A 25636-nucleotide genomic window follows, 5' to 3' on the forward strand; every position below is an offset into this window, starting at 1 on the left:
AAAGATAAGGTTCGCGACGACAGAGGTGTGAGATGTAAATAAGTAGTTTGTTTGCCACCGATGAGACTCTATACCGTCAAACGCCAAAGTAGATACAGTTGAAAATAGAAAAGTGAGAGTGACAGCATATGAAGCCCCAACATCTATCTGCGATGCTTTCCCCTCCACGAGTGGAGTAAGTAAATAGCCATATTATGTCTTAAGTGAGCCCGAACCCGTGATCCGTCCGTGCCGGGGGTATATGATCCAAATATGATTTTGGTGAGTGAATGATGAAGAAGAAAAGTATGTTCCGGGGCCTGTGAAAAGAAACCTCGGTATCCGAGAACCGTTGAACGCCGTTGTAACACCGATTTAGATTTTTAAACGCCAGACTCATCCTAGAAAGTCATCCCAGTGAAAGATTCAGGTCTCTCTGTTCATGCCTTGGGACCATAGAACCAGTAGTACGCCGCGTACGGGACGCTGTCGGTGGCGCCGGGGGTGGTACACTGGTGTGCGACGCCGCCGGCCGTGACGACGCGGTAGACCGCGGTGACACCCTTGCTGCCGCCCTTGTCGCCGAGAAGAAGCCAGTCGACGGAGCCAGTCTTCTCCGGGCCGACGTCAGCGGAGGCCGGGGCCTTTGTGCCGTTGAGCTTTGCGCCCCTGAAGAGATCCTCGCCGACCTGGAAGGTGGGCACGCCCGTGTTGTCGAAGAAGTGGACGCCGAGCTGCTTCATGGGCGCGATGCCGGGCATGACGAGGTCGGCTTTGGCGGGGAAGGGCGAGGTGGCGGAGGCGCCGAATTTGGAGGTGCCGTCGGAGGTGAGGGGCAGAGGGGTGGACCAGACTACGTTTGTGGTGAGGCCGTTGAAGATGTCGACGGAGGCGAGGGAGGCGGGGCCGGTGGCGGGGTAGAGGGGTTGCGCGTCGTAGAGGCCTGCGAGGGCGCCGGTTGCCGTTGCGGTGATGGCGGTCGCGTTGACGGAGGTGCAGGTGTAGTTTTGGATGCCGTGGCCTAGGGCGATGTGCTTGAGGACCAGGTCTGCTGCCGGGGCGGGGAGTTCGACGCCTTGAAGTGGGTGTTAGTGATGCTTTTTCTCTTAGGTTGAAGTTGGTATTGTTGGTTTACATACCATTGCCGTTGACGGGGAGGGTCGGAGCCGAGGGTTTGGAGACGCAGCCGGCTTGTCTCTTGGCCGGGGCGGCGGAGACGAGAGCCAGGGAGGCCAGCAACAGGAAGGTCTTGGCGAGCATGTTGGCTGTTGACTGGGTGGCTGTTGGAGGAGGAGAAGAGGGTGGTGATCCGCGGGTGTTGGATGGGTGATTAGATGTGTAAACGCGAGTAGTAGGCGGGAGAAGGGTAAAAGATATATGCAGTAGCAACCAGGCCACCACACCGAAAATATGCACGACACACGCACGAGGGCCGGAATAAGAGATTGGAGTGATTTCTTTTCTTAGATCGCTTCCTTGGAGGGAAACAGGCAGGTTGCGTCGGCTCCGGTTGGGAAATGGGGAACGCGGCGGGCCGTTTAGAGACAAGACCGGGGGACGGGATTGGTGTGTGGAGCAATTCCTTGAGCTGAGAATAGGTACGGCGCTTAAACGCGCTGCGATGGGGTTGGGGTGGTTGAGGTGGTGCTTCTTTGACCGAGACAAAGATGCAGAGCTAACGTGGGTGACGGGTACTACTAAATATGAAATTGAGAGACAGATGAGGATGGATGAACAATGTTTTCTGAAAAGCAGCGATTCGAATCGAGAGTTGGAAACAAGGAAATGGTCGAAGAGATGAGGAAGGTTTATGCTGTGAGACGGGCCGGGAGATTGAGAAGACGGGACGGAACTGGGAGATGGACTTTATATCATCAAAGTCTGTTGCTCGTTGCTCGAAAGCTTGGTAGGAAGGGGGAGAAAAGACTAAAGAGAGTTGTGGATGAGACGGACGGACGACCGAACCCTGCCACCCATCTCAGTGTGAAGGTGAGGGTAGAGATCCATCTATCCACACCACACTTGCACACACACACACGCACCCGAAGGAGGCGCACTAAGACTTGGGGTTCGGGTCTGACAAGGTAGGCTTCCTTTTCAGAATGCAAGGCGGAGCAAGGGGGGATCGTGCCTTTGGGTCCCCTGGCCAGGGTACATGATGGCATCTGGATCATGGATGTAGTCCATGATGAACGAGTGCAGCAGGATGGAGACACTGGAGAGAGAGAGCGAGATAGACAGACCGAGGAAAGGAAAGGAAACACGGACGCAACCCATTGGGAATGTACCAATGCTCAGTTTGTGTTGCTGATGCTACCTACCGTGCCATTGCCCCTGGTCCATGTTTGGAGGTTCATGTCGCTGCCGTCTTGAAGGGTTACCCTGCCGTTACCATCGAGGGCATCCTTTGATCCAAGGTAAGTAGGTGGCTTTGACTCTTGGAGGCAGAACGCGAGGCGGGAGGTTATCTTTTGGGATGAAGATGGGTATGCGTGTCGTCTTCCTGTGCCACCCAGAAGGGGGAAGAGAGTCGGTTTCTCGCAAGGCAGGCCGACAGAATGGATAGACAAGGGTCCTTGGACAAATTCCTTAAGGCAGAAAAGAAGGTTGTCCTCTTCCTGGTTGGACATGAGACGAAGGGGGTCGAGGCCAAGGAGGATGGAAAGAAAACGGCAGGTCGCGGCGGAGGAGGACGGAGCGTGGAAGAAGTCTGAGAGGTACGTACACTTGAGGATAACGGTACGTACACATTGCAGACTGCGGAGATGCCTGGCGCAATGCGCGTCTAAGGTCGCAAGGCACCAAGGCAGCTGACCAACGGACCTGGAGACGGCAGGAGAGAAGGTGGTGGGGTTGCCAGTGGCTGGGAGGGGCCTGTTTGCCGGCCCTTTGCAGCTTCTTCCGTCAACCGTCACTTTTCACAATTCCGACCGTTTCTTCTGCCTCCACGGAGTACTACGTAAGGTAATGTGTAAGAGTCTACGGCCAGGGCACACCACGTTCTCTGCAGTGCTGCACGTCCACACATTGTACACCGTCACGGGCAGTCATTTCTTCCTGCGGTCAACCTGAGCTCGGCCGGCCTATGCGGATCTTGGCCTCGTAGAAGGCGGCCACAAGTTGTGGAATACCAGGACCCTGCACGGTGAGCCTGGCGACCATGAGTCCATGACATCGCATGGCATGGCATCGCATGGCTCATGTCCCATCCGTCTGACTGCGTCTGGAATCATAGAACACAATCCCGAGAGCAGAGTGTCAATCCTACGTGCCACACAGCCACAAGTCAGAACTTACCAACGCCGCGGCAATCTCATCTTCCGAAGATCACGAACCAAGTGCTGACCCTGGCGCGGTGATGCGCGGGTTTAGATCAACTCATCAAAGACAGGAATTTCAACAAAATAGACGGCGCGGCTGACTCACTTGGACGGCGCTGTCATCCAGAGAGCACATGGCGTCTGTCAGCGAGTCGCTGACAGTCAATCTTGGTTGCCCTCTTGGCTCTTGAAGCACGTTGTAATACGTTGCAAAGCGCGCGGGTCTCCAGAAGCCAAGACTCTTGGTTGTCCCTGAGCCCGTTCTTGGCTTTGTGGAATCTTTGAATCCCTCCAAGATCCTGTGGGACTGGGTCCAAGATAGCCGACATGGTGCCAACTCTGTCGCCTGTTTTGCAAACCTTTGCCCTCCATGTCGCTGTCTCGAAAACCCTCGACTCCCACTGAGACGTCCGCTAATACGCATACAGACTTCGTACTTGTCGTTCCATTTCATTCTCGCGTCGTCAAAATACCTCATTTCTTTTACTGCAACCCACCTGGTTCTCTTCAATGTGGCGCTGGTGGCGTGCCAGGGTCGACTTTTGTACCCTCACAGGAGTCGGGTCTGTCATTTGAACGTCTATAATGTCACCTCACCATTCCGTTTTTCCTCGAAGCCGTTCGACCATCGCGGGTGGGCGCGGCTAGGCGGTCTATTCAACCCCTCACGACTCCATCCTCGTGCGCCTCTTCTGCCCGCCGCTAATCCGCATTCGAGCCACGATGACTGGCTGACGGTGGCGGGGGTCGGCTGCCATGCTTCCGCTAAGCAGACACTCGAAATATAGCACGGCTACTCGGAGGACCGAGATCTTGAGAGGTCCACCCTCTTGCTCACTGGCTCAATAAGCGGGCTTCTGACCAAAGGCAGGTCTCTTTATTTTTGGGAAGCAATCACTTTTCGGTCTGTAGGCCGAAAATACACATGAACGCAAAAACGTGGCAGTCGTGAAAAGACTTGCGTTTGGCTATCTGGAGTCATCTCGTTCCGAGAACTCTTCGGCCTCCCATTTGCTTAACCCCGGAGCACTCTACGAAGGTTCTGCCGTTCATGAGCTCCACCGTCCGCAACTTCCGACTCAACCGGCCGTTTCTCCCGTTTCTCGGCGCCCTTCTCCCTGCATCCAGAACGTTTCGTTTCCTTGCAACCTCGCAAAAGCGCACTGTTCACCACGGGGACAGTGGTGGACAGGGCCGTTGCTCCACTGATCTCCTCCGTGCCATCACATCACGACAGCACTTTAATTCAGACGCGACTGGAACAGTGGAACTCCCTTCTCCTGACGAGATCTTTGATCCAACTCCTCCATGGTATCATGGCAACTCCTTTACAGCTCGACGAACCAACATCGCGAACCTGAAACCTCGTACAGTCACGTCACAATGTTTGGGGATCTGCAATGCCACGCCGGTGACATTTCCAGTGCTACCGACTTTGGGCAGCTTCAGTGTTACAGATCCGGCTAGATTTCTCAGGGGCAATCGGGTAGGAAAGTCGCTCTCCGGAACGCAGAATCTGACGGTGCCGGCCACCGGTGCCTATTCAACGGCTCCTTGTGCACGACTCAAGCTCGGAGCAGCCTCGTCCTTGAAGCTGACGACGGGCGCACACGGAGCTCCGTGTCCTGAAGATTCAATACACATCTCCCTCAGGTCTGAACTTTGAATGCGAAATTGTGGGAACAGGGCTGCGGAATCTCCGTTGGGAAATAAGCTTCTCGCACGAACACCTGAATCACAAATGTCGCAACCGTCGTCAGCTTTCGAGGCTTATAGCAACCGCTCTCACGATGGCTTCAGGCACGAAGACTTGTCAAACGACTTCAGCGAAATTTTCGGCAAACTGGGACTTGATCAAGGCTCCAATCCCTCAACCAGGACTTTGGCTGGCCAGCCAGGGAGAAAGACCAACGACATGGTCAGGCAAAGACAAGCACTACCGGCAACCTTGCACGCAATCTAAGCCCCTGAGCCGATCGCAAACATTGACATGGGATGAAGTCCTCGTGTTCGAAGGCGTCTCAAATATTCCGCGCCGCCCGCAGATTGTCTGATCAGGCATGACTTGTCAGAGACGCCAAAGCCAATTCCTCCGGAGTGTCGCGCTGCGGGCGACTGAAAGATGACGAGCTGAGATTCGTTCCCTTTGGCTCTCCAAGCGAGGGGAAACTTCCCGTTTCAAACGGCCACTAAGCCTTAGCCTACGTTTCAGAGCACAGCGCACTGGCCACAGCCTCTGCGAATCCCTTCAGGTTCCCAGCTGTCCCCGTTGCTCAACTCTGTTGGTCTCCAGGAATTCATCCCCAGACGACCCAGCAAATCCACTTGTACGCGGAGGATCACCCTTTTCGCGAAGCCCTACATTTGGGGTTCGTCCATACTTTCGCCAGTGTGTCGGCGATCAAACCGAGCATCACATCCTTGAATGATAGTAATCACTACCTCCTGAACTACAGGGACTAAATGCGACTTTGGAAACCCCTAACAGTTCCATCGTGCTGCGCGGTGCCTTTGGAGCGACGAAGGCGGCAGGTCGGAGTTGAGTCTGAATCATTGATCTAGATGCCAGCCCCTCGAGACAATCGTATTTGGAAAGTCGGCTTGATCAACGAGGCGCAGTCTGCCGAATCAGCTTTTTCTTTGCTGGGAGATCGTTGGACCGTGATCTGCTTTCTTCCGGGCGGTCGACCCAAGAGAGCGGTACCTTGTGTTTGTGACCGTCTGATCGACGTCAAGCATCCAATTCACAATGTCAAATACACCACTGCCTGCGTCGACACACAGCTTCTGGAAACTGCAGTATTTTCGACTTACAAGAATGAGGTTCAAAACGTGGCCAAGAGACGTGCCGCAATCCTGCATTTCTCACCGTTTTCTGGAACTTTGAACACACCACGGATGGGTATGCAAGCTGTCCAGAGACCGATGTTCCCTCCACAAGAGCTCTCGACGCTACGTGCGGCGCAGATGAGGTCGCGCAGAGTAACACACCAGTTTTCTGAACCCGAGATAACACGCCGAAGCGGCTCCGATGGCACTTGGACAGTACTTTCCTCTCCTCTACGTCTTCTGCGTTGCTCGGACTCTTTCCGAGATACATTATTCTGAATCAAATGGCTGCGATTTTTAAGAGGGGCTCGCCCATGAAGCCGTCACAATCATCACGCGATTCTGCGGTCCCAACCCCCTCTTCACAGGCACACCAGACGACTAGTTCATGTCACACAGACAGAAAGTCCCTCGCTTCTAGCAGCACGCAGGCGGACTAAGGCACAGCCTGCCGTAGCACATCTGCAGATAATCGACAAAGCACTTTCTCCAATTTCAGCAGTCTCTCACGACTATCGCGGCAGTGGACCGCGGCGGCCGCATGGCGTTCTTCGAGCCAATCACCCAGGCTCATGGTCTTGAGCATGAGCGCTTACGTCGCATGCCAACGTTGGACTACCTACTGCAATGCTGCATTGCTGCAGTGTAGGTATCACGACAGAGCGTCCATCGTTCCCCAGCGTACGCTATTGACCTCGCTTACACCGCCTACAGCCGCGGTCTGCCGAGCCATTATCGCGCTAGCGATTGTCAGTTGGAATCTCGTCTGTTCCTTTGGCCATTTAGCTTGCTTGACCTACCTGGCCACGAGGAGGGTCGGGCGTGGAATGCGCTTGTCGCCTACGTTGGACATGATGCGGTGAGGCGACGGTCGTGGTGTTGGCGCTAGCGACGCGGATGTCGGATGTTCGCTCATGATTCATAGTCTTGACACTGTTGGAAGCCGAACCGGATGAACAGGAAGGTGGCCAGCATGGCAGTCTGAACCCTGGTTCGACTCTCACATGATTGATTCTACCTGCACCGGCGAGGCGTACTCCGAGTTGCTTGGAGTTGTTGGTCCGCAGTTGAGCAGTGACGGTTGATGGTCACAGAGGCTTCAGGTTCCCTGTCGTACCTATTGTGGCCGGTTAATGGCCGCGAAGCAGTCTTGATGCGTTTGGCACACTTATCCGGCTCTGTATGAGAACCTCTAAGTCATCGAGCAAGGGAATGCCCAAGGCACGTCGAGGCCTCGGTCGCCTCATACGTGGTTGATTCCTTGGATGCGTTTGACGAGCCCAATAGGTGCCGTATACGGGCCACCATCTCCGGCGATGCGTGTAAGCCACCTTTTCCTCTTGACAGATGAGCTTTTGCTATGAACCCCGCCATTTATATTTGGCTCGTCGTGGGACTGGTTGGCTTTTGAAGGATGAGGTGTGTGTGCTGACCGGACTTATTGGCAAAAGGTAAGGGTTGTGAGATGCATGATCCTGGTTACAACACCAAGGGCATTTCCAATCCTGTGAAGGCTCCATGTTGGCTTTCAGTAGAGAACACACTTTTCGTTGCATTCATCAAGAAGCAATCGATTTACCCTGCTGTCATGCGCAAGATTGCCTGAGGGGCGGTAGACGGGTCGCTGCAAACTCCAGGTCGTGCGCTGAGGCCTGTGGGCCCACCATCTGGCGATACTATATAGGGTAGTCCGCTACCTCTCCACCCAACCAACTATCACTGGATGCACACATCCACCAATCCCCGATAGTCTAGTGGTGAGGATATCTGCTTGTCATTGAAGATTCAACGATTCGCAGGGGACCGGGGTTCAATTCCCCGTCGAGGAGTTTCTTTTGCCTTTTTGCATCATCTTTGGATTCCTTCTTGGTCCAGGAGTGCTTTCGGGTGATTTTTTTGACTTGCGGACGACCCGGTGCGGCGTTGTCGAGCTGAATGTTGTACCGCGGATACCTGAGATGCTCCTCAACAAGTGCATCCGTGGCAGGTCCGTGGGGATATGCAAGTATCGAATCAAGTGCAAGATGTTTCTAATTAAGCAGATGTTCTTTCAATTGCAGGGCTGAAAGATAGCCTTTTCACTTTTAGACTGTGCTGTTCGCCCTAAACGTCGCCCACTGCTCATGCATTCGCTGGACTTGTCCAGGCGTAAATTCGTTCCAACAGTTACTACACATCTCGTCAGTCTACCACGCAACTTGGCCCACACATCTCTAGGTGACAAAACTTACTCTGCTTGGTAATTCATAAAGTTGTAAAGAGGATCTACGCCCGGCAAATCGGGACACGTATCCTGCCCAACCGTACAATTCCAAGACGGCGTCGCCTGCGCAGGCGTGTCCTCCACAAAATCCGTCCCCGTACACCCTCCCTGGAAAGTATGCGGCAGCCCGAACCAGTGTCCGACCTCGTGGACCGCCATGTACCCGCGGTCGTTCCCCGTAGGCGAGTCCGCGCCGGGGACCGTATTGGCGTCGATCTGGCACCCGTCCAGGATGAACGTCTCGGACCCGGGGAAGGCGTCGGCTTCCGGGTAGAAGCAGCGGCCTAGCGTCGGGTGGATGGCTTGCACGTAGATGTTGAGGGCTTGGTAGGTGCCTTTGCGGAGGGCGGATTTCATGGCGAGTTCGTCGGTTGGGTTTGTGACTGTTGACCAGCTTGCGTTTACTGTGCGCGAGGTGCCGCTTAGGGTCATTGTGATGCCGTATTTGCTGAAGGTGTCGTGTAGGACTTGGAATTGCGCTTCGAGGGTGGCTTGCTGGGGCGTAGGTTAGTCCGGCAACCTTGATTGTTACACGGAGAGTGTTCTTACACTCAAGAGAGCTGTTTCATTGGGGGCGATTGTATGGAGATAGACCGGAACGGAAATGTTGGCTGCGAGGATGCTGCTCCCGCTGCTCACGTCTCTGCTGGCTAGTGATTTGGCGATTTGCTGGTCACTGGGGTCCGGGGTTCCGCAGAATGAAGTTAGGGAGTGCAGGGATGCCTGTGCCAGTGAAGCACTGAGAAGCAGAGAGAACAGCATCGCGACGGCTTTGGTGCGTTCCTTGCGACGGTGAAGACTGTTTTGAGTCCGGCGAGGGCAGGTTCTCTCAGTGAGCGTCGATGTTTATTTTGGAAGGCGAATAAAGATTCGACCCGGGGTATTAGGGGATAATGGCAGACGCGTAGCCACTTTGCCAAGGTTTTTGAAGACTTCGTATTCTCATTAAGATAGATTGGCGGAGGGGTTAATTAGCACCCCATTGCAAGGATTGTTCGTTAGGGAAGGTGGTAAGAAACGAATCCGAACCGACTTGCAAAATGACGTCGCTTGAGACAGATATTGCGATCCGTACATTTGCATCTAGAGGCTGATGCCATTTTGTACCTAGGATAGTTCCAAGATGATTTAGATGCCTTTGCCATTGTTTACATGGATCACCACCGAGCGCTGCAAGAGATGAGCTATTCGTGGCCTTGAACTCAACACACTAGCTTCGGTGAAGTGCAACGAGCCGGTCGTTCCGTTCCCTGAACAGAAAGCTAGCCTACGTTCATTACATAGAGATGAAGTATCGGTTGCTTTCTTTTTTTTTTTTTTTTTTTTTTTTACATACTCAACTAGACATGGCTGTCGAGTTAACGACAGGTGAACCGCAGAGAGAACCTTACACATGCGAAAGACCACTTGGACGTTCTCTTCTCATTTTCATTGACTAAATTCAAGAAGACGTCGATCCAGTTCGGAAAGTAGCAGACACGCAAGGCAGGGGCGACGAGAGCTTTGCAATACGGTTGCTCCCAGATCGCCTTGAGCCGAAGACCGAAGTTCATCTACACAGTAAGTTCATCCTACCATACATTGATTGGCCAAATGGTTCAGTTCAAATGATGGAAGAAGGACTACAAGATTGGGAATGGGAGATTCAGTGTGTTTTATAGCCAGATACTGCGGAGACACGTTGAACTGCCGGGGTTGTAGAGGTCTCAATGTCTTCCGGGAATAAGAACATGTCGGGTGCAAGCGAGATTCTGTCTGCAATGGGGCTCACTCATGTGAATCCGTTAATACAAACCAGCTGAAACTTATAAGACAGACGAATAAAGCCTCTAGGTCATGATTATGAAGTGGTAGCCGTCCTCTTCTTGTCAGATTGTGTAGGTTTCGATTCCCATAGCATACACTCGAAATATCCTCACCAACCTCGGACTGCCTTACTTCAGCCAAGAGGAACCCCAGTGGACGTAGAAGCTCACAAATGTGTCTTAGAGTGACGCCTCATGAACTCGCTTCGAAGCAGGCTGTGCAAGGATGGGAATCCCTCGGCTTTCGGCAGCCTGCTGCTCATCATCATCATCATCCAGCCTGGTCTCACTCCTTCTATCTCTCAACCTCGCGATACCAACAATTCTAAACAAAGACGACATGGTCACCTGGGATGAGGATATCAACTTCGCAAGCGCTTTGCTTCTGCACAGTTGCCTGACCGTTCTCTTTAAAGAACTTCTCAATCTTGTTACGATCGTCATCAGGCTAGCGCCCTTCCGCCGCAAGACTCAACCTGGAACTTCAAACTCTCGCTCCGTTCTACTAGACGGGTACACCTCAATTCTCTCCAACGACAATGATGGCGACCTCGCCGAGCTGTACTTCACAAACACGGGCCTTCTCCTCCTGAGCGCATCACTTGCCTCCGCCATCGCCATGAACCTCTTCCTGTCCGACATGGTTCTCAATGTCTTCGTCGCCTGCACTTTCGGTTTTTGTTTCATCGTGTCCGTCTTCTCCTGCCGGCGAAGCTGGTTGCGATTCATTCTTGCCCTGCGACGAGCGGGACGGTTCGTGTGGTCTGATACGCCGTTTGTGAACTTCTTCTCCCTCATTTATGTTGCGGTGGTACTGAAGAGTTCGACGACCATGAGGTTGAAGGATTATGTGACGCTGCGGAGTATCGCCATTATCGAGCTGGTCTTCATGAAGGCGTACATCGCGGCAGCCAGCATGGACCGTCAGATTGAGCTGTTGCGTTCTCTGCATAAGTCCCGGCTTGTACTTTTCCAGCATGGAGTTAAGGTATGGCTTCAGTTTCCTCGTGAATCGATATCCTACTATTCTTGAACACTCTCTTCCCGAACCTTTGGTTCCTGAGTAGAAATCTTCATACTGACGTAATCACTACAGGCACAAGATATAGACACTCTTGAGCCTCCTCGTCTCGAGAGAAGCTCGATCATTCCCTTCACCACTGCGCAGAGAATGTCGGTCATGCCCATCAAGACAACCGTTGGACACGACTTCGGCTCAGTCAGGGGTTCAAAAGGCCCCGGTAGCATCCCTGTACCCCCTATAGGCTTCTTTACGAACGATAACGTGGGTTCGGGAGACTGGCGTATCTATCGGCTACAGGACGATGTAATGCTGATTGCCGACAACCTTCGTGCTACTTATCCGAAGGAGTGGTGGAAGAGATTGATCAAAAAGATGCACGGTATTTTCCTCAAGCAGTTGAAGAAGGTTCGGGTTGTTTACCTTCTGAGAGTGGGTCATAAGTTTGTTGGAGGCGATTCCTGCGAGAGGGAAGTCTCGCTATGGGTTTCGAATGTGAATCTCGTGACTGGTGTTAGTAGCTCTGTTCTAGAGTCTTACACATTTGTTGAACACGAGAGCATTGATGGCGGCAGAGTTCTATAGAGTACAGCTAGTCGTACGAGAAAGTTTGGGCTGCGAAGGTTTACGTTGGTTACATTAATTGATCAGCTGTGATGTCACTTCTCAGGCTTCGTCTGGGATTCTGCATTGTATCAACTGAAAGGTAATCAAAATTTTGTTTCCTTCTTGAGCTCGAAAAACTGGTTGCTCGATGATTTATCTATCTCATCGGAGATGAAAGCCTGTGGCTATGCTCAAATATCTACAAACTCTAACCAGGTTGTCGTGTCTGAAATAAATTGAGTGGTACACCAGAGTGGCCAAAGCCTCAAACACAAAGCCGTCCATACTTTCCGAGCTGTAACTCTCTCACAATGCGGATCGTATTTCTTGTCAACAACGCATATAATAACCCATTGAAATTCCCGAGCACCTTGGCGGCTAACCTCAACTAGACTCACCACCACTCTGCCTAATCAGACATCAAAATGCAGGTCAACAAGCTTCTCATCGCTGCAGTGCTTGGTTTTGCAACCACTGCTCTGGTAAGTCGTCAAGCCAGGCACTCCTGTTTAAATCAGTCCACTAATTTGCGTGTCGGATCGTCAAATAGGCTCAGGAGGGTAAATGTACGGCCAAGGGAGAATGTCAGGAGAACACCAGCGGCGTCCGCTTGTTTTGCTCCTCGGGCAGCTGTGACGGAAAGGAAGGACAATCTTGCACGAGGAACGGTCCTGGGTCGTCCAATGTGGCTGACTGCCCCAAATGAAGTATCCATCTGGCATTGGGGTCGCCATGGTCAAATGCGAATAGTGCATCCAGTGGCGCAGGGTTTCTGATCATGTCTGTAACTCTTTTCTGAGAAGGACACAATTTGCGGCAAGATGTCCGCTACTTAGGCTCCTTGTGGTGCCTTAATACCATGGTTGAATTGAACAAAAATTTCCAACAGTGAAACCACTCCTTCCGTGATTCATGCGCTTCAAATAACAAGCAGGCAGTAGCTCGGCTGGATGACATGTTACACCATACTGTTGACACCCCCTCAGTCCTGTCTACTGTTACAAGATAGCATATTCAGTATCTGCGGACAAATTGCCTTTGGTCCATCTTGTCTATAGTGACAATGGAGGAAATCTCATGCTGAGTTACCTGTGCTAATGAAACAAAGTGCTTAAGTAGTATAAGATTCTATCATCTCATGAAAACATGCCAAGCAACGCACGATACATGGCCAAAGTAAGACATAAATTTGACGATGGATTCGAAAAAAGGTGTTACACTACTCAGGCAAGTGAGTTCGAATAGGAGGAAATCCGAATAGAAAACTAATAGAGGAGGGAAAACATAGACGAGAGTGGCAACTAGACATCAAATGGTGATAGTTTCCTCGGGCAGCGGCAAAACCTTCTTTCCACACGTGTAAAACTCATACCCGGCGTCTTTGGAGTGATCCTCCAGCACTGGGTTGGATACGCTGATAGCTCTTGCTCCTCTGACGATCATATCGTCGCGATACTCGCCGATGTACTTCGCCACATCGGGACCCTGTCCTCCAGCGTTGCGGATGCTTGTGATGGCGTCGCCCAGCCTCAAGCCATCGGTCAGTGCACAAACACCGGCCTCTCCTCGGACTATGGGGATTGAATTAGCTTCAACTCTCCTTCAATCCGTGAATGCATACTTACATGGGGTCATTGAGTGAGCGGCATCCCCGGCCAGAGTGATCCTGCCAGCAGGCAGTTGATCGACTGTCATTTGCACACTCTGTAGCACAATACCTGGCTTCTTGTATCTCTCAACAGGCACCTTGTCGACTAACACGCGCAGACTGTCAGGATAACTCTTGGTGTTTTCCTTCGCGAATGCCATCAACTCCTCTCGTGAGGCAGTGACGGTCCAAAACGGCTTCTCTTCCGTGCTCTTGGCAGCTTCCTGGTCGATCCAGTGAAGAATGAAGTAGAAGTACCCCGTCTTCTTATCCGGGCTGATCTTGTTCATGGCGGCGAACAGGCTTGCTTGCCATCGGTTCTCGGGCGATGAGTCCAGGACGATGTAGGCAGAATGACCCAGTTCAAGCTGATGCTTCATTTCATCAACCTCGAGTTCAATCTCGCCAACCAAGGAGCCCACAGGGAGCGGCGTCATGACATCTTGGCCGCCCAAGATGTGCCGACGCACCAAGCTCCGACTTCCCTCCGCTCCAACAAGGATGTCTCCGGTCTCCGAGCTTCCATCTTCAAAGTGTGCCACCACCTTGTCGTCTTGCTCCTCGAGTCGTACTAGGCGTTTATTGAACTGCACCGGCAGATGTTGTAGAAGCCAGTCACGGAGACGCTGACGGTTGGCACGAACAATTTTTCCAGTCTCATCGTCCGTGACACCGACTCGCCACGAGGGCTTGCTGACATCATAAAAGACGAACTGCGCCGGGATATGGTCGAGGGGGCTCAGATGGTTGGTTTGTTCGATGGGACCAAGGTCTGCCGGCATCGACGCTGATAGTTCAGCCAGCAGAGGGCCGTGTAAGGCGATGGCCCATCCTTGAGCCCTGGCGTCAGCCCTACTGTCCCGCTCGAAGATGGAGAAAGAGACGTTGTTCTTGCGGAGTATCTGAGCAAGTGTAAGCCCGCTCAGCCCGGCACCGATAATGAGAACATGAGGATTCGACTTGGTCGACATGGTGTTTTTTCCAGGCGTGAAGTAATGAATGAGAAATGTGATGATCTGAATTGGATTGACTGGGTGTCCTCTTCGTTGTCGACCAAAGATTTATATACATTTTTGAAGACTTGTAGCCTGTCTATGAACTGGATGCAACTCGTAAGCTTCCTTGGCAGTTGCACCGGCCGCAACGTTGAAGAGGTGTACCCAGTGGATTATTCCCGGTCGGATTCGTCCATGATTCGCGCGATACTGGCGGTCAACGCTCCGTCGGCCCACCTTCATGAAGCAGCTGGAGACACCCGTGTCGCTGATCCATGAGTTTTCGCTTGCCGGGCGCATTGGTCAAGTGCAAGGGTCGGAATCATTAAGGTCTTTTGGTTCCCCAGCTTTTGATCGCTTTTTTGTTCACGGCAACTCTCAGAATAGCAGCATCATTACTAACTATACCTCTATACACTTCAAGGCACTGGGCAACACTTCCACTCACAAACATTAACTTCACGTACACCAATGCCATGACGTACAACTCAAGTATCGTTGACAACCCATACAATTTTATGCCATTCCATGTTCGAAACCTCCCCTTTCTATTAGCAGCTTTAATCATGTTTCCACAACGTCGTAGGTGGAAAAGACGACAGGCTAATGTGTAAAGCGTTGACGGCCCGGTCATCCACGATCTACTAATCTGATCACGTCACAAGACGAGCTTCTAGCATTGTTGCCCTGAATTTACTTCTATAAGCTCTGTGTATCCCTTGAAGCCATCCCAATGGCCTTTGGAGGTTCTGTTGGCTTCGAGTCACGGAACACCTATCAGCGTTGTATTTGTGCCACGCTTTTCATCTTCCAAGAACCACGGTATCTACACTTCGCCCATCTACGTCAATCTGGCTTAGGAGCTCTGTTGCGACGTGCCATACTTATGCGTGAAATACCCCTCACCTTGCGACACACCGTCTCCTCGACAGTCCGGGACGTGCCAGTGTTTTTACTCACTCGATTGCAGCATCAATCGCTATGTGTAATTGGACCGTCCAGCTGGTCTCGCGGCATGATGCGGTAGAACAACTATCAGCTTGATTTCGAATAATGAGAACAGGTATCCGGATTCTCTGAAGCAGGTAGCCAGCCTATCTCCCGGAGCAACTCGTGAATCCTCGAATCAGAGCGATGACAGGATAGTCTATAGAGTTATTACTCCACAATCAGTCACAAAGGTACAGGTTGAACCTTCGCCACAGGAATTGTTCTAGGAGATCGGCGGAGGTGACCGCAAATAAATGTTCTGCAGTTCTCCTAAACCAACAAACGACAGGCCAAAAGTCGCACTAAGTCCTCTCGAGAGTAGGATTATCAAGTCTGGGGACCTAATACACCTAAAAGCGTCTCTCTCTATACTAGAGAGTATAGGCCCCAAGTAACTCCAATCTGATGGAAGAGAAGTCGCAAAAGAATCAGAGCACTCCTTGATTCTTTAGTGTGATGGCGAGATATCCTCCGGTGTTCAGACTTTCGTCAAGGTTCTTTATCTGCGGATTTCAGCCCGTGTCTCCCACGATGACAGATCGACGGGATGCCCACCAAAAGCCTCAAGGTTTGAAGGCAGAAAGCAACCTGGACTTGGGCAGTCAATCGAATACCCTGGAGTTACCTCAAATTTGCAAAGCTCATGGCTGAGTATTCTGTAACGTAGGATTTTGACGCTACATGTAGGCACTACAGTAGATGGATTGAGAGCTTAGTTTATTAAATTAGGCAGCAAATTGACTCAACATCATGGTTTGACGCCAGTAAAAGCTTATCCTCGCCGATCATCCTCCATCGTTGTTAAATCATAGGTGCGGGTTTCCATAACACCGATTACGGCTTGTAGGTACGGATACTTCAAGTACTTTATAATTAGACTGAACCAAGCCAACCAATTGTTTCCTTGATCTCGGAGCCCTTGGTGGAGGCTGCGCATTCTATCAATTACCAGTCTCAAGTTGCGGCTATACTTCGTTTACGGCACGCGGCTCATCTGACGGGAATGCCGCGAAACCTGGTCCGCGTGATTGATCCCCCATGCTCATCAACAAAAGGTCCTGCTACCAATGAATCGCAAACCAAGAAACTAAGAGATATCTTCAACCAAAATGCCGGTGAACATTTATCTGTCCAAGTGCCTCTAAGTAAACCAGCCTCTTCTTACATGTACTACGCCGCGTTGTAGAGGCAATTTTCCACGTTCATACGGGTCTTTCAGGGGATAAATCTTCTATTTCCACCATGTTCGATGCGTCATTCCTGAACGAGTACCACTTCTTTGCTGCTACCTTCTCTTTCAATGATGGAGAGTTTCCGGACATAGTTGTACGTACTACTGATCCTATTCGCAACACTGGACTTATCAAATATAGAGAGATGATGCATCTAATCGACACTTGGACTTCCAGACCACCATGGCGCCTGGCCTGGACACACTGCCTGAGCCGCAAAGCTTGGTCAAGGTAGAAACATTCGATCAGATGAACGTAATGAATACTGCCACGCACCACAGTCTTACTGGCAGCAACCTGGCAACCACTTGCGACACAGCTGGAGGGACTCACGACATCACTTATCAACTCCCGACAACGCCAGGGGGTGATGTAGATCCAAGGCTAGATTTCTCCTTCGATCCATCACCCACGACTTGCACCACGGGCTGGGAAGAGAGCATGACTGCTCTGTCTGATGACTGGTTTGACGCTGCTACTGGCAATTTTTACCCCAGTCCGAGCGAGACGACCAGCTCCGAACCAACGGACATCGACGACAACTGGGTCCCTCAGGACGTCTACAAGATAGGCTTTCAAGATGAGAATGGTGACTGGCGGTGCAGCTACGCTGGATGCCGATCCCTCGCTGTGTTTGAGCGTGCCTGCGACCTTCGCAAGCACCATTCAACACACACCAAGACTCTCTTCTGTCCGCGCCCCGAATGTGCGTCATCCATGATTGGATTCGCATACCCCAAGGACTATAGGCGTCATCTTCGCTCTCACAAACCAAGCATTCCATGCCCCTACGCATTATGTGGCAGGCTATTCAGCCGGACGGATAACATGGTGAGTTTTCCGCGATCTTTCAAGAGTCCACCCGGAGGCATTGTCCTATTCAGCTCCAGTTGCCTCTTCTATGAACTCTTCACTGATGACGATATCAACGCAGAGAAGCCACTTCAGCAAAATACATGTGCGCAAGAGAAACACTCTGTTTTCTCGACCATGCCGAAACCGGAGCAAGGGTCGTGTACACATGCAGTCCTCTGAGAGCTACCCGCAGGCGTCAAGCCAGACTTTCGACCCAGAACAAACGGCCGGAGGTGACCTACTGTCTCAAAGTCTTGAGCTCGCAAGTCCAAGCCTGGATGACAATTTGTAGAAGTGCATACATGAAATCATGTGTCATTGTAATTCGAACCAGAGGACATCTTAAACAATATGAAGCTAGGATGTGATGTCCCCAGATGTCTGAGCCAAGATCCTTCACTATGGCGACAGTCAAATAGGGATTCTGTAGCCTGGCCTACAGAAGTATGCCCGTTGGCCTTTGTCTTGAGAGCGGCCTTGAATTCTACCTTAAGCAAGAGAGAACCGGTAGCAATGAGCCAACGAAGAAAAGCTGCAATACAATCAGTGTCCAACGCGCTGCTTTAGTTCAATAATGGCTCCAAGCACTAAGCGCAAACACATTTCACTGAAACAAGCAGAGAAGTTTTCGCAACTGTCAAGTTCGCATCCAGACGGTATCCTGCAAAGTGTTCCGATTTTTGAGTGTTGAGTGGATCTTGTGAGGTGGGATGGCAAACCGTGAAAGATGCTCAGGAGGAGCCGGGACGTGATTATGATCCGGCCTTCCACGCCGCCCATCAATCGCATTGCTAGGATTGCATCCATTAAGCTGAGAAATAGTATGTATTCCCTTACATATTGAGCCATGGAAAAAAGTGTTTGCGCATAATAGTGAGCATAAGGTAGGTCGGCGGATTCAACTCGGGCGGTGTTGATTCCGGACTTTCTAGGAGTGTGCCGACATAGGCTCAAACCTCATGTGCGTTCGTTTGGGGTAAGATACTGGCGAATTTGATTCAAAGAAGCTAAAGTTAAGCTTAAATCGGATTCAATACTTTATGTTATAATTAAGTTCAGCGAAGTCTACTATGACGGGATTTTAAGTTTCAGTGCCGGGAAGTACTTTAGCTTCTACCTAAGGATGCGCAACCCACTTCTGGATAGTTAACTACCGATGCATATGTTGCTAGTATCGTCGGCAAGATCGGACAAGAGAGCAGAGGACAGAACTTGACTATACAGCGTCGGTCGTGCCTTCCGAAATCTTCATTATATGTCAATCAACAGTGAAGGCGAGTGCATGCAGGAACGTTTGTGCTATGTGCACTTGTCCCGGCAACTTGATGACCAGCACAGTGCTCTTTACATGAGTTGATGGCAATGATAAGCCAACACACTGCGGGCTAGTTGGATCGCAAACGACGAGACGGTGCTTTAGTAGAAATGGTACGTTTTTATTAAATAATACCCCAGAACCTTCGCCATGAGAATCATCGAGATTAATGCCGATGCCTCTCCACTCAACAGTAGCCTGCTTGACGCAAAGAGTACCCATCAGGAATGACTTGAATGTTGCCGAAGCTAAGGCCGCAGTTGCTGTTAGCGTTGACGGTATAGCCTGCGCGTCTGGTAGAGTCGTAGATGTTGGCGTAGTAGTTCATTTGCACGCAACCAGTGCCGACAACTGCTTGGTTGATGTTGAGGAGCTCGACCTGGCAACCGGCAGCAGCAGCGAGGCTGACATAGCCTGCAACAAGGCAGATGGCGGCAGTGAACTTCATTGCGGGCTAAGGTAGTTATTTCTGGTATTATACGATCAGCTTCTTGGGACCCGGCGAGTTTTGATGCACCATTGGCGCTGCTCACCTTTGGTTCAAAAATGGTCTATATCGAAGTGACATAGAAAGCTGCTTGGGCGATGGAGATTTCTAGCGTTGATACTGGAGCCTGCTTCTTCTTGTAGTTTTCCCGTGGGGGCAAATACCTGAATAGTGATCACACATACTCATGTCGCTAGACTATCGTCAAGGAGTTGGCGCCAAGGACATGGAGGCTAGCTGATGGGCCCAGCAAGGAGCCTTGATTAATGATGGCTTCTCAGACTCTTCTCACCCAACCAAAATCAGTCTTGCATATTGCAACAGAAGACCTAGTAGAGTGCACGAATCATTCAATTCTCGCGGCTATAATATCACCCGGAGGGAGCCGGTCAACTCGGGTACAAGAGGACCCCGCGTGCTCCGGAAGCATTACACTGTTATCCCAACCTTTTCCTCTGCCACGCACGCAACCGCATGAACAGAGATTGTGGCGACGATATCGGCTATCACGACAAACTCCCACCAAATAATCGCAGTCGTACACCCTTGAGTGATGTATGGGACTTGTCAATGGGCGTAAACACCAGCTGAGCATACAACGTTGAAGTAATTCATCCCATGTGTGTCCAAGGCGAATTTACTGTGTGTAAGTCTCATGGGTCCTCGATGTAGACCACATGCTCGGCTACAGGGAATTGCCTCTTACCTTGCACAAAGTACGAGGAGGTCCTATGGAGGTGAACTAGGGTTGAAAAGTGGAATTTAAACTTCAGATACAACTGCATTACAATCCTGGTGGAAAGCATTGCCGGAATTGGGTAGAAAGGTACGCCAAGGAAATTGTCACCAATTTTGTCGATTACTGCTCCAGCAGCCATAGTCCGCTTGTACTGCAAATCGTTGACTTTATGTGCTAGCGCCAACTATGACCCCTGTGCCCGTACGGATGAGCCGCTCAGCTAACTCATTCTCCTCGTAGGTACAGTGGGGTGCTACTGCACTCTGTACAATAGGTAGACCATAATACAGGCGGGTCATTGTGAAATGCCCCTGAAATTGCAGCCCTGACTCCTGCTGGACGTTGAGCCCCTGTTAGGCGGCCCGGGAACGAGTCAGGGCTAATTTTGAGTGATGCGGACCAGAGTCCAAATGCTTGTAAGTTCGCGGTAATCAACCCAAGAAAGCCAAGGTCAGGGCTTTCAGTCTTAATAGCCTTAGGCTAGGGCTGAGCGCTTCAGGACGAAAAATCGCGATTGGCGGTCTGATCCGGAACTTGAAAGACGTGTTGCTGGAAGATCGTCTGAATACTCTTCAATTTCTACAGAAAGCAATGAGCCGCAACTGACTCCATTCTCAGCAGGAGGCTCAGAACGCCGAAGACCAATCCGTCTGGTACATATATGCTCAGTGCGGGCATGTTCCGAAGTTCCATCGCAAGTTATCATGTACAGTAGCTGGATCTGGGTCTGTTCCACAACATACAGGAGTTGGCAATCAAACTGACTTTCAGGTGATACGATATATTCCATCCGTACGGAGTGCTCCGTACTTGTGGAACCGCTCAGTGCCACAACCTGCCGGCAACCGGGCTTCCGACTTTACGGTAACGAAGAACGCATGCTGCACTGGCATGACACGAAGCTCCATCACCAGGCCGCTACTTCCGCTTGGCTCGAGAACCCTCGGAACTGCCCCGCCGACACTGGCCTCCCCCTTTAAGCCTCATTCAGAAGACGAGACTAAAGCTGTCGAGGGCGGTGCACTGCACCACTCATTACTATCTCCAACGTGTGTAGTTGTTGAAGTCTCATCTTCGGTCCGCATTTGGCGGCAGGCTGGCCACCAGCCCAGCCATGGGGTTCTGTGAGTAGAATAACAAAACCGCTCCTGTGAATGCTTGTCTTAGATCGGCACTATGGAGACTGGTGAAATGGAAACTGATAGCTTAATCGTGCGCGTATTGAGGCTATGCTTCTCGTTCTCGTTCTCTCTTTGCCAAGCTTTGCTGCGTCGTCCGAGGTGGCATGGCTTGCGTTGGTGTAAGTCATCCCCCGCGTGAGGCATCATTGGTTCGAGAACGCGGATCCGATCATTTCTCGGTAGCTTGTTGCTTGTAGGGCTTAATAACAACTTCGACAAAAGAGGGAGCCCGCACCTCAGGCAGTTTCGGCTGTCTGGGAAAAGGGTTGAAGAGACACGAAGGCGTCGATAACTTTTTCTATTTTAAAAATGAGTGTAGACGGGCGTCAGATTCAGGACCATTCCATGTGACCAACTAAGCAACAGGCAGAAAAATATGTGGTCTGGGCAGTTTCAAATTATACGAAAACAGGTCTTCTGGAGTAGAAGAATGAGTTTCCAATGTTCGTCAATGACAATCAACAGTTGAGGCCATAGGTCTTAGTCTCTATTCGCAGTGTCCTTAGAGGCCGCCAATGCACACACCACCTCGTTGGAGACTTTGATCCGGTGACTGGAGCCTGCCTTGTGCCAACTGTTGTGGCTGCATCAGTGCATAGTGCTTACTGCAGCAGTCGCTACCGAAAGATGCATGGTGCGCTAGGATGCTCCAGCCCAACGTTGTGCAGTTGATTGATTTCTTAGTTGCTAGAACAAGACTTTGGGGGAAGCCATCCATTGGCCAAACATCTCGAATTGAGGTGATGATATGCAGGCTGCGAAGGATCGCTGCTAGCTGCATGAGAGGGCATGCAAAGTGTATCTACCCCCTCTTTACCGACGGCCAGCCTGCCTCGTTGTCGCGATTGATCACAGCATGCCGCGTACAGAAACATGCTTGAGGCCAGCCAAGCGATCAACTATTTCTCCTTGCTGCCGCCCAAGCTCTCGGGTCTTCTCTCGATCACGCAATTCTATCGGCCAGACCTTATCCGAATTTTATCAAGATGGAGAGTCCAGTCGATAAACCCAGATACCAGTATCGAGACCTTGACTGGACCGCAAAGGAGATCCGCGTAGTCGAGCTTCTCCCCGGTACTTTCCAAGAGAGAATCCGCATCAAGTTTCACCATGTCGCTCTAGCACCGCGGCGACCTTCCGCAATCAGATTGCCCCCAAGTCGCGATGAGATCCAAAAAACCCTTCCATCAGACTGGATCGTCCGGGTCTGTCTCGATGGTCGCTTCATCTTCGAGCGCATCAAGGATTACAAACCAGAAGAGCCCTACGAGACATCCTGGCTGCACCCCGTGACGGGCGTCGACCCAAACGTGAGCTTCGACGACAACAAGCTCGAGTATGAAGGTCTATCGTACGTCTGGGCCCCTGAAGGCAGCGAAGAAGATGCTCTCGTCCTAGAACCAACAGCCCCGTCCACGGGCGCGGCCTCGTCGAGCCTCAGCATCAGGCCGAACCTCGCCGCGGCCCTTCGTCACCTGCGATACCGCGATATTCCTAGGCGCATGTGGATTGACGCGCTGTGCATCAACCAGACCGACCTCGAGGAGCGCAATAAGCAGGTCCACATCATGTGCGACATCTACCGCCGCGCAAGTCACGTCGTCGTCTGGCTGGGGCCGGAGAGGGAGGACAGCAAGATCGCCATGGCTGCTCTGCGGCATCTCGGCGAGCAGGCCGTCTACACCGAGCGCGGGGCGTGGAGAACAAATCCGCCCGGTTGTAGTAACCCGGAGCTGGCTCGCGCGTCGGTGCCGCTTCCATACGACGAGCAGACCTGGCGATCTATCACGAACCTGTTGCAGCGTTCCTGGTTCGAGCGTCTTTGGGTATGGCAAGAGGTTCGTTTAGCCGATGAGCGCTCTTTCATGCTCTGCGGCCCCGACAGCATCTCGCTCTCTCTGTTCCGTCGCGCAATCTTCTGTGCCAGCGACAAGAAGTACCTTCCGAGCAACGAGGTGCGCGGGCTGATTCTTGACGCTGTCGAGGTGATGCTGCCATTCTCCAACCAGCCATTCTTCCGTGAGCTGCAGACTCTCAACTGGAAGGGGTGCGCGAATCCCCGAGATAAGATCTACGGAGCACTGGGAGCTGCTCCGGCGTCGATCAGGGAGCGTATCACCCCGGACTATTCCCTGCCAGTTGAGAAGGTGTACGGCCAGTTCTGTAAGGCGTATCTCGAGTGTCTGGAGAGGCTGGACTTCCTTGACCGTTGCAACATCGACGCTCGTGAAATTGATGGGCCTACCTGGATTCCAGATTGGTCCGTTCCCGTCGATAGAGCAGTGCGGCTTCCGTATGCCGATATCTTCTACGCAGCCGGAGCTTCAGCGGCAGAAGTCAACTTCAAGTCCGAAAGTGGTGTAAATGAGGACAAAATCATGGAAGCCGCGGGAGTACACTGCGGTACCGTATCGTTCGTAGGACAAAAGTCGCCCCCTGACTCCGACGGTCTTCTCACCGCCGTGAAAACTTGGGAAGCAGAAGCACTTTCAACAGAGCGATACGCACCGACAAACGAGAGAGCCATAGACGCCTTCGTCACTCTTCTCGGGCTGGGATACATGATTGAGAGGTGGCCGCAGTGCAACAGTCTTCTCACGGTGCCCGAAGCGGCAGACCTGTACAGCAAGGAGTTCATCGATGCCAAAGGCGATGCAGTCTCCCATGAGTCGCTTAACTTCATCCGCGTGCGGCATCGGTACTTCATCAAGACGGACACGGGATACATGGGTACATCTCATGCACGGCCAGAGATCGGAGACAAGCTTGTAGTCCTGCTGGGTTGTCCATCACCGTTGCTTATACGCCCAGATCCGGCGTCAAGTTCGGAGGACCAACGGTACAGGGTCGTAGGAGCGACTTACAGTCATGGCCTAATGGATACAGAGGCACTGCTCGGCCCCTTACCAGAGGGTTGGAGGGCTTGTATGGCTAGAGAGTCTGGGTTCTTTGACTCTATGCATTTCTTCTCAACAATCGCGGACAAGACGACAAAGGAGGATCCGAGACTCGGCGAAGACCCGGCAGACTGGGAGAGGCTTGAGGCTGTAAGGACGGGCAATGACCCGTGGAACTTTGCTCGGTATCGCAGTCGGAAGACAAGAGAAGTGATCAACTCGGATCCAAGGTTGACGGTGGACGCCCTGAAGTCACGGGGTGTTCGTGTGGAGTGTTATAGCTTGGTGTAAGCCTGACCACAAATTACACGCAGACTGAGGTCCGATCCTGGACTCCGTATTCTCACCCTTGGTTTCATTCTTGGGGACTTGATTGTATTGCAAAGTAATTATTGGAACTTCAATCCCTTTACGATACCATATTGTACTTGATAGGCATTATTATTACAAGGAATCTTCCACCGTTGTTCGAGCAGCAGACCGGTCTAAGCAGTGTAAGTCGGCAACACAACAGAGGTGAGATTCTAATCATTTCACACACTGCGAGTCTCGAGCCGCTCGGGTTGTTTTTCACACATCGGAAGGTGGTGCCTTCCTCACATTGTTAGGGCGACTGCATGATTGCCTGTCTGGAAAACCTGCGTCTCACTCTACTGAGCCACAGTGGATCATCTCATGTTCGTCACCCATGTCTACACAATAATCTACAAACAAAGCCTATATACTCCCCCTCAATCCCATTCCTGTCACCAGCAACAGCAGGCACCCCTCTAGGTCGGGGGGTCAGGACAAACTGGCTGGGTGGTGGAATGGTTCAACAATCGATTACCCCTTCAGCCTATTCGACTGGCTACGAGTTCGAGTCCGCATACGATTCCAGCATGAGCACCATAATAACCGCCAAGAGATGTAGCCACACCGGTCGTGAACTCTTTTTGATATACTAATCAACCAGCTACTCATATGAAGTCCGCTGTGTCTCTCTTTATACTTATATCCTTGAGATGTTAATTTCTATAGGTTTCATATAGTATACCTCTTATTAGACTGGAGGAAGTCTAAGAGAACCTTAGTTTACTCTTTTCAGTCTCTTCATCAGAACTCTCAAGATCAGCGGTGTGTGGTAGTGACACGGCTCGCGAGTGGAATCAAGTAGACCCAGAGATGAGCCCCACCCCCGAAGATGAACGGCGGACATAGCTCAGTTGGGAGAGCGTCAGACTGAAGCGGGTCGCTCGAAAGAGAACTTGAGAAACTTCATTCAATCAATCTGAAGGTCGTGTGTTCAATCCACACTGGCCGCATCTTCGCTTTTTGCTGTTCTTACCAACAAATAGACTTTGGTCAGGGAAGGTTTACGGCCAAGTGGGTTACCTATTTGCATGCACGGGTGGTGGTGGTGGTGATCATTCGGGCTGAATCAAGCAAGGTGTGTGTGAGTGAGTGAATGAATTGAGGTCGGGAGCCTGGAGAG

At 51.6% G+C, this 25636-nt stretch overlaps 8 protein-coding genes across 8 annotated transcripts; 4 read left to right on the forward strand and 4 right to left on the reverse strand.

Annotated features, from left to right (window-relative positions):
* Positions 1–27: 27 nt before the first annotated feature.
* Positions 28–1849, reverse strand: HER10_EVM0002815 (malate dehydrogenase). Its single transcript, XM_035472509.1, has 2 exons — positions 1119–1849; positions 28–1054 (listed from the first exon to the last, which is right to left on the reverse strand). The coding sequence occupies exons 1-2, from the start codon at positions 1237–1239 to the stop codon at positions 420–422; spliced, it is 756 nt and encodes a 251-aa protein (XP_035338124.1). The 5' UTR covers positions 1240–1849; the 3' UTR covers positions 28–419.
* A 4894-nt stretch (positions 1850–6743) lies between these two features.
* Positions 6744–9153, reverse strand: HER10_EVM0009997 (metalloprotease 1; the record flags this gene model as incomplete). The annotated part of the gene is made up of 3 exons (XM_035479467.1): positions 6744–6747; positions 8360–8886; positions 8941–9153. 3 exons carry the CDS (start codon positions 9151–9153, stop codon positions 6744–6746), a joined length of 744 nt encoding a protein of 247 aa, XP_035338791.1.
* Positions 9154–10536: 1383 nt separating this feature from the next.
* On the forward strand, positions 10537–11802 carry HER10_EVM0012049 (uncharacterized protein; the record flags this gene model as incomplete). Its single annotated transcript, XM_035481453.1, has 2 exons — positions 10537–11184; positions 11293–11802. The coding sequence occupies 2 exons, from the start codon at positions 10537–10539 to the stop codon at positions 11800–11802; spliced, it is 1158 nt and encodes a 385-aa protein (XP_035338971.1).
* A 446-nt stretch (positions 11803–12248) lies between these two features.
* Positions 12249–12529, forward strand: HER10_EVM0011429 (uncharacterized protein; the record flags this gene model as incomplete). The annotated part of the gene is made up of 2 exons (XM_035480862.1): positions 12249–12305; positions 12374–12529. The coding sequence occupies 2 exons, from the start codon at positions 12249–12251 to the stop codon at positions 12527–12529; spliced, it is 213 nt and encodes a 70-aa protein (XP_035338918.1).
* Positions 12530–13131: 602 nt separating this feature from the next.
* HER10_EVM0008894 (early conidial development-2) lies at positions 13132–14442 on the reverse strand (the record flags this gene model as incomplete). The annotated part of the gene is made up of 2 exons (XM_035478401.1): positions 13132–13394; positions 13449–14442. 2 exons carry the CDS (start codon positions 14440–14442, stop codon positions 13132–13134), a joined length of 1257 nt encoding a protein of 418 aa, XP_035338697.1.
* Positions 14443–16946: 2504 nt separating this feature from the next.
* Positions 16947–17835, forward strand: HER10_EVM0005164 (C2H2 type zinc finger domain protein; the record flags this gene model as incomplete). Its single annotated transcript, XM_035474787.1, has 2 exons — positions 16947–17519; positions 17623–17835. The coding sequence occupies 2 exons, from the start codon at positions 16947–16949 to the stop codon at positions 17833–17835; spliced, it is 786 nt and encodes a 261-aa protein (XP_035338324.1).
* A 1210-nt stretch (positions 17836–19045) lies between these two features.
* HER10_EVM0000763 (uncharacterized protein) lies at positions 19046–19378 on the reverse strand (the record flags this gene model as incomplete). The annotated part of the gene is made up of 2 exons (XM_035470531.1): positions 19046–19312; positions 19340–19378. The coding sequence occupies 2 exons, from the start codon at positions 19376–19378 to the stop codon at positions 19046–19048; spliced, it is 306 nt and encodes a 101-aa protein (XP_035337929.1).
* Positions 19379–22131: 2753 nt separating this feature from the next.
* Positions 22132–24477, forward strand: HER10_EVM0010374 (uncharacterized protein). Its single transcript, XM_035479837.1, has one exon. It carries the CDS (start codon positions 22252–22254, stop codon positions 24451–24453), a length of 2202 nt encoding a protein of 733 aa, XP_035338833.1. The 5' UTR covers positions 22132–22251; the 3' UTR covers positions 24454–24477.
* Positions 24478–25636: the final 1159 nt, after the last annotated feature.

The sequence above is a fragment of the Colletotrichum scovillei genome (assembly GCF_011075155.1).
Source record: "Colletotrichum scovillei strain TJNH1 chromosome Unknown Contig00001, whole genome shotgun sequence".
Classification (NCBI taxonomy): domain Eukaryota; kingdom Fungi; phylum Ascomycota; class Sordariomycetes; order Glomerellales; family Glomerellaceae; genus Colletotrichum; species Colletotrichum scovillei.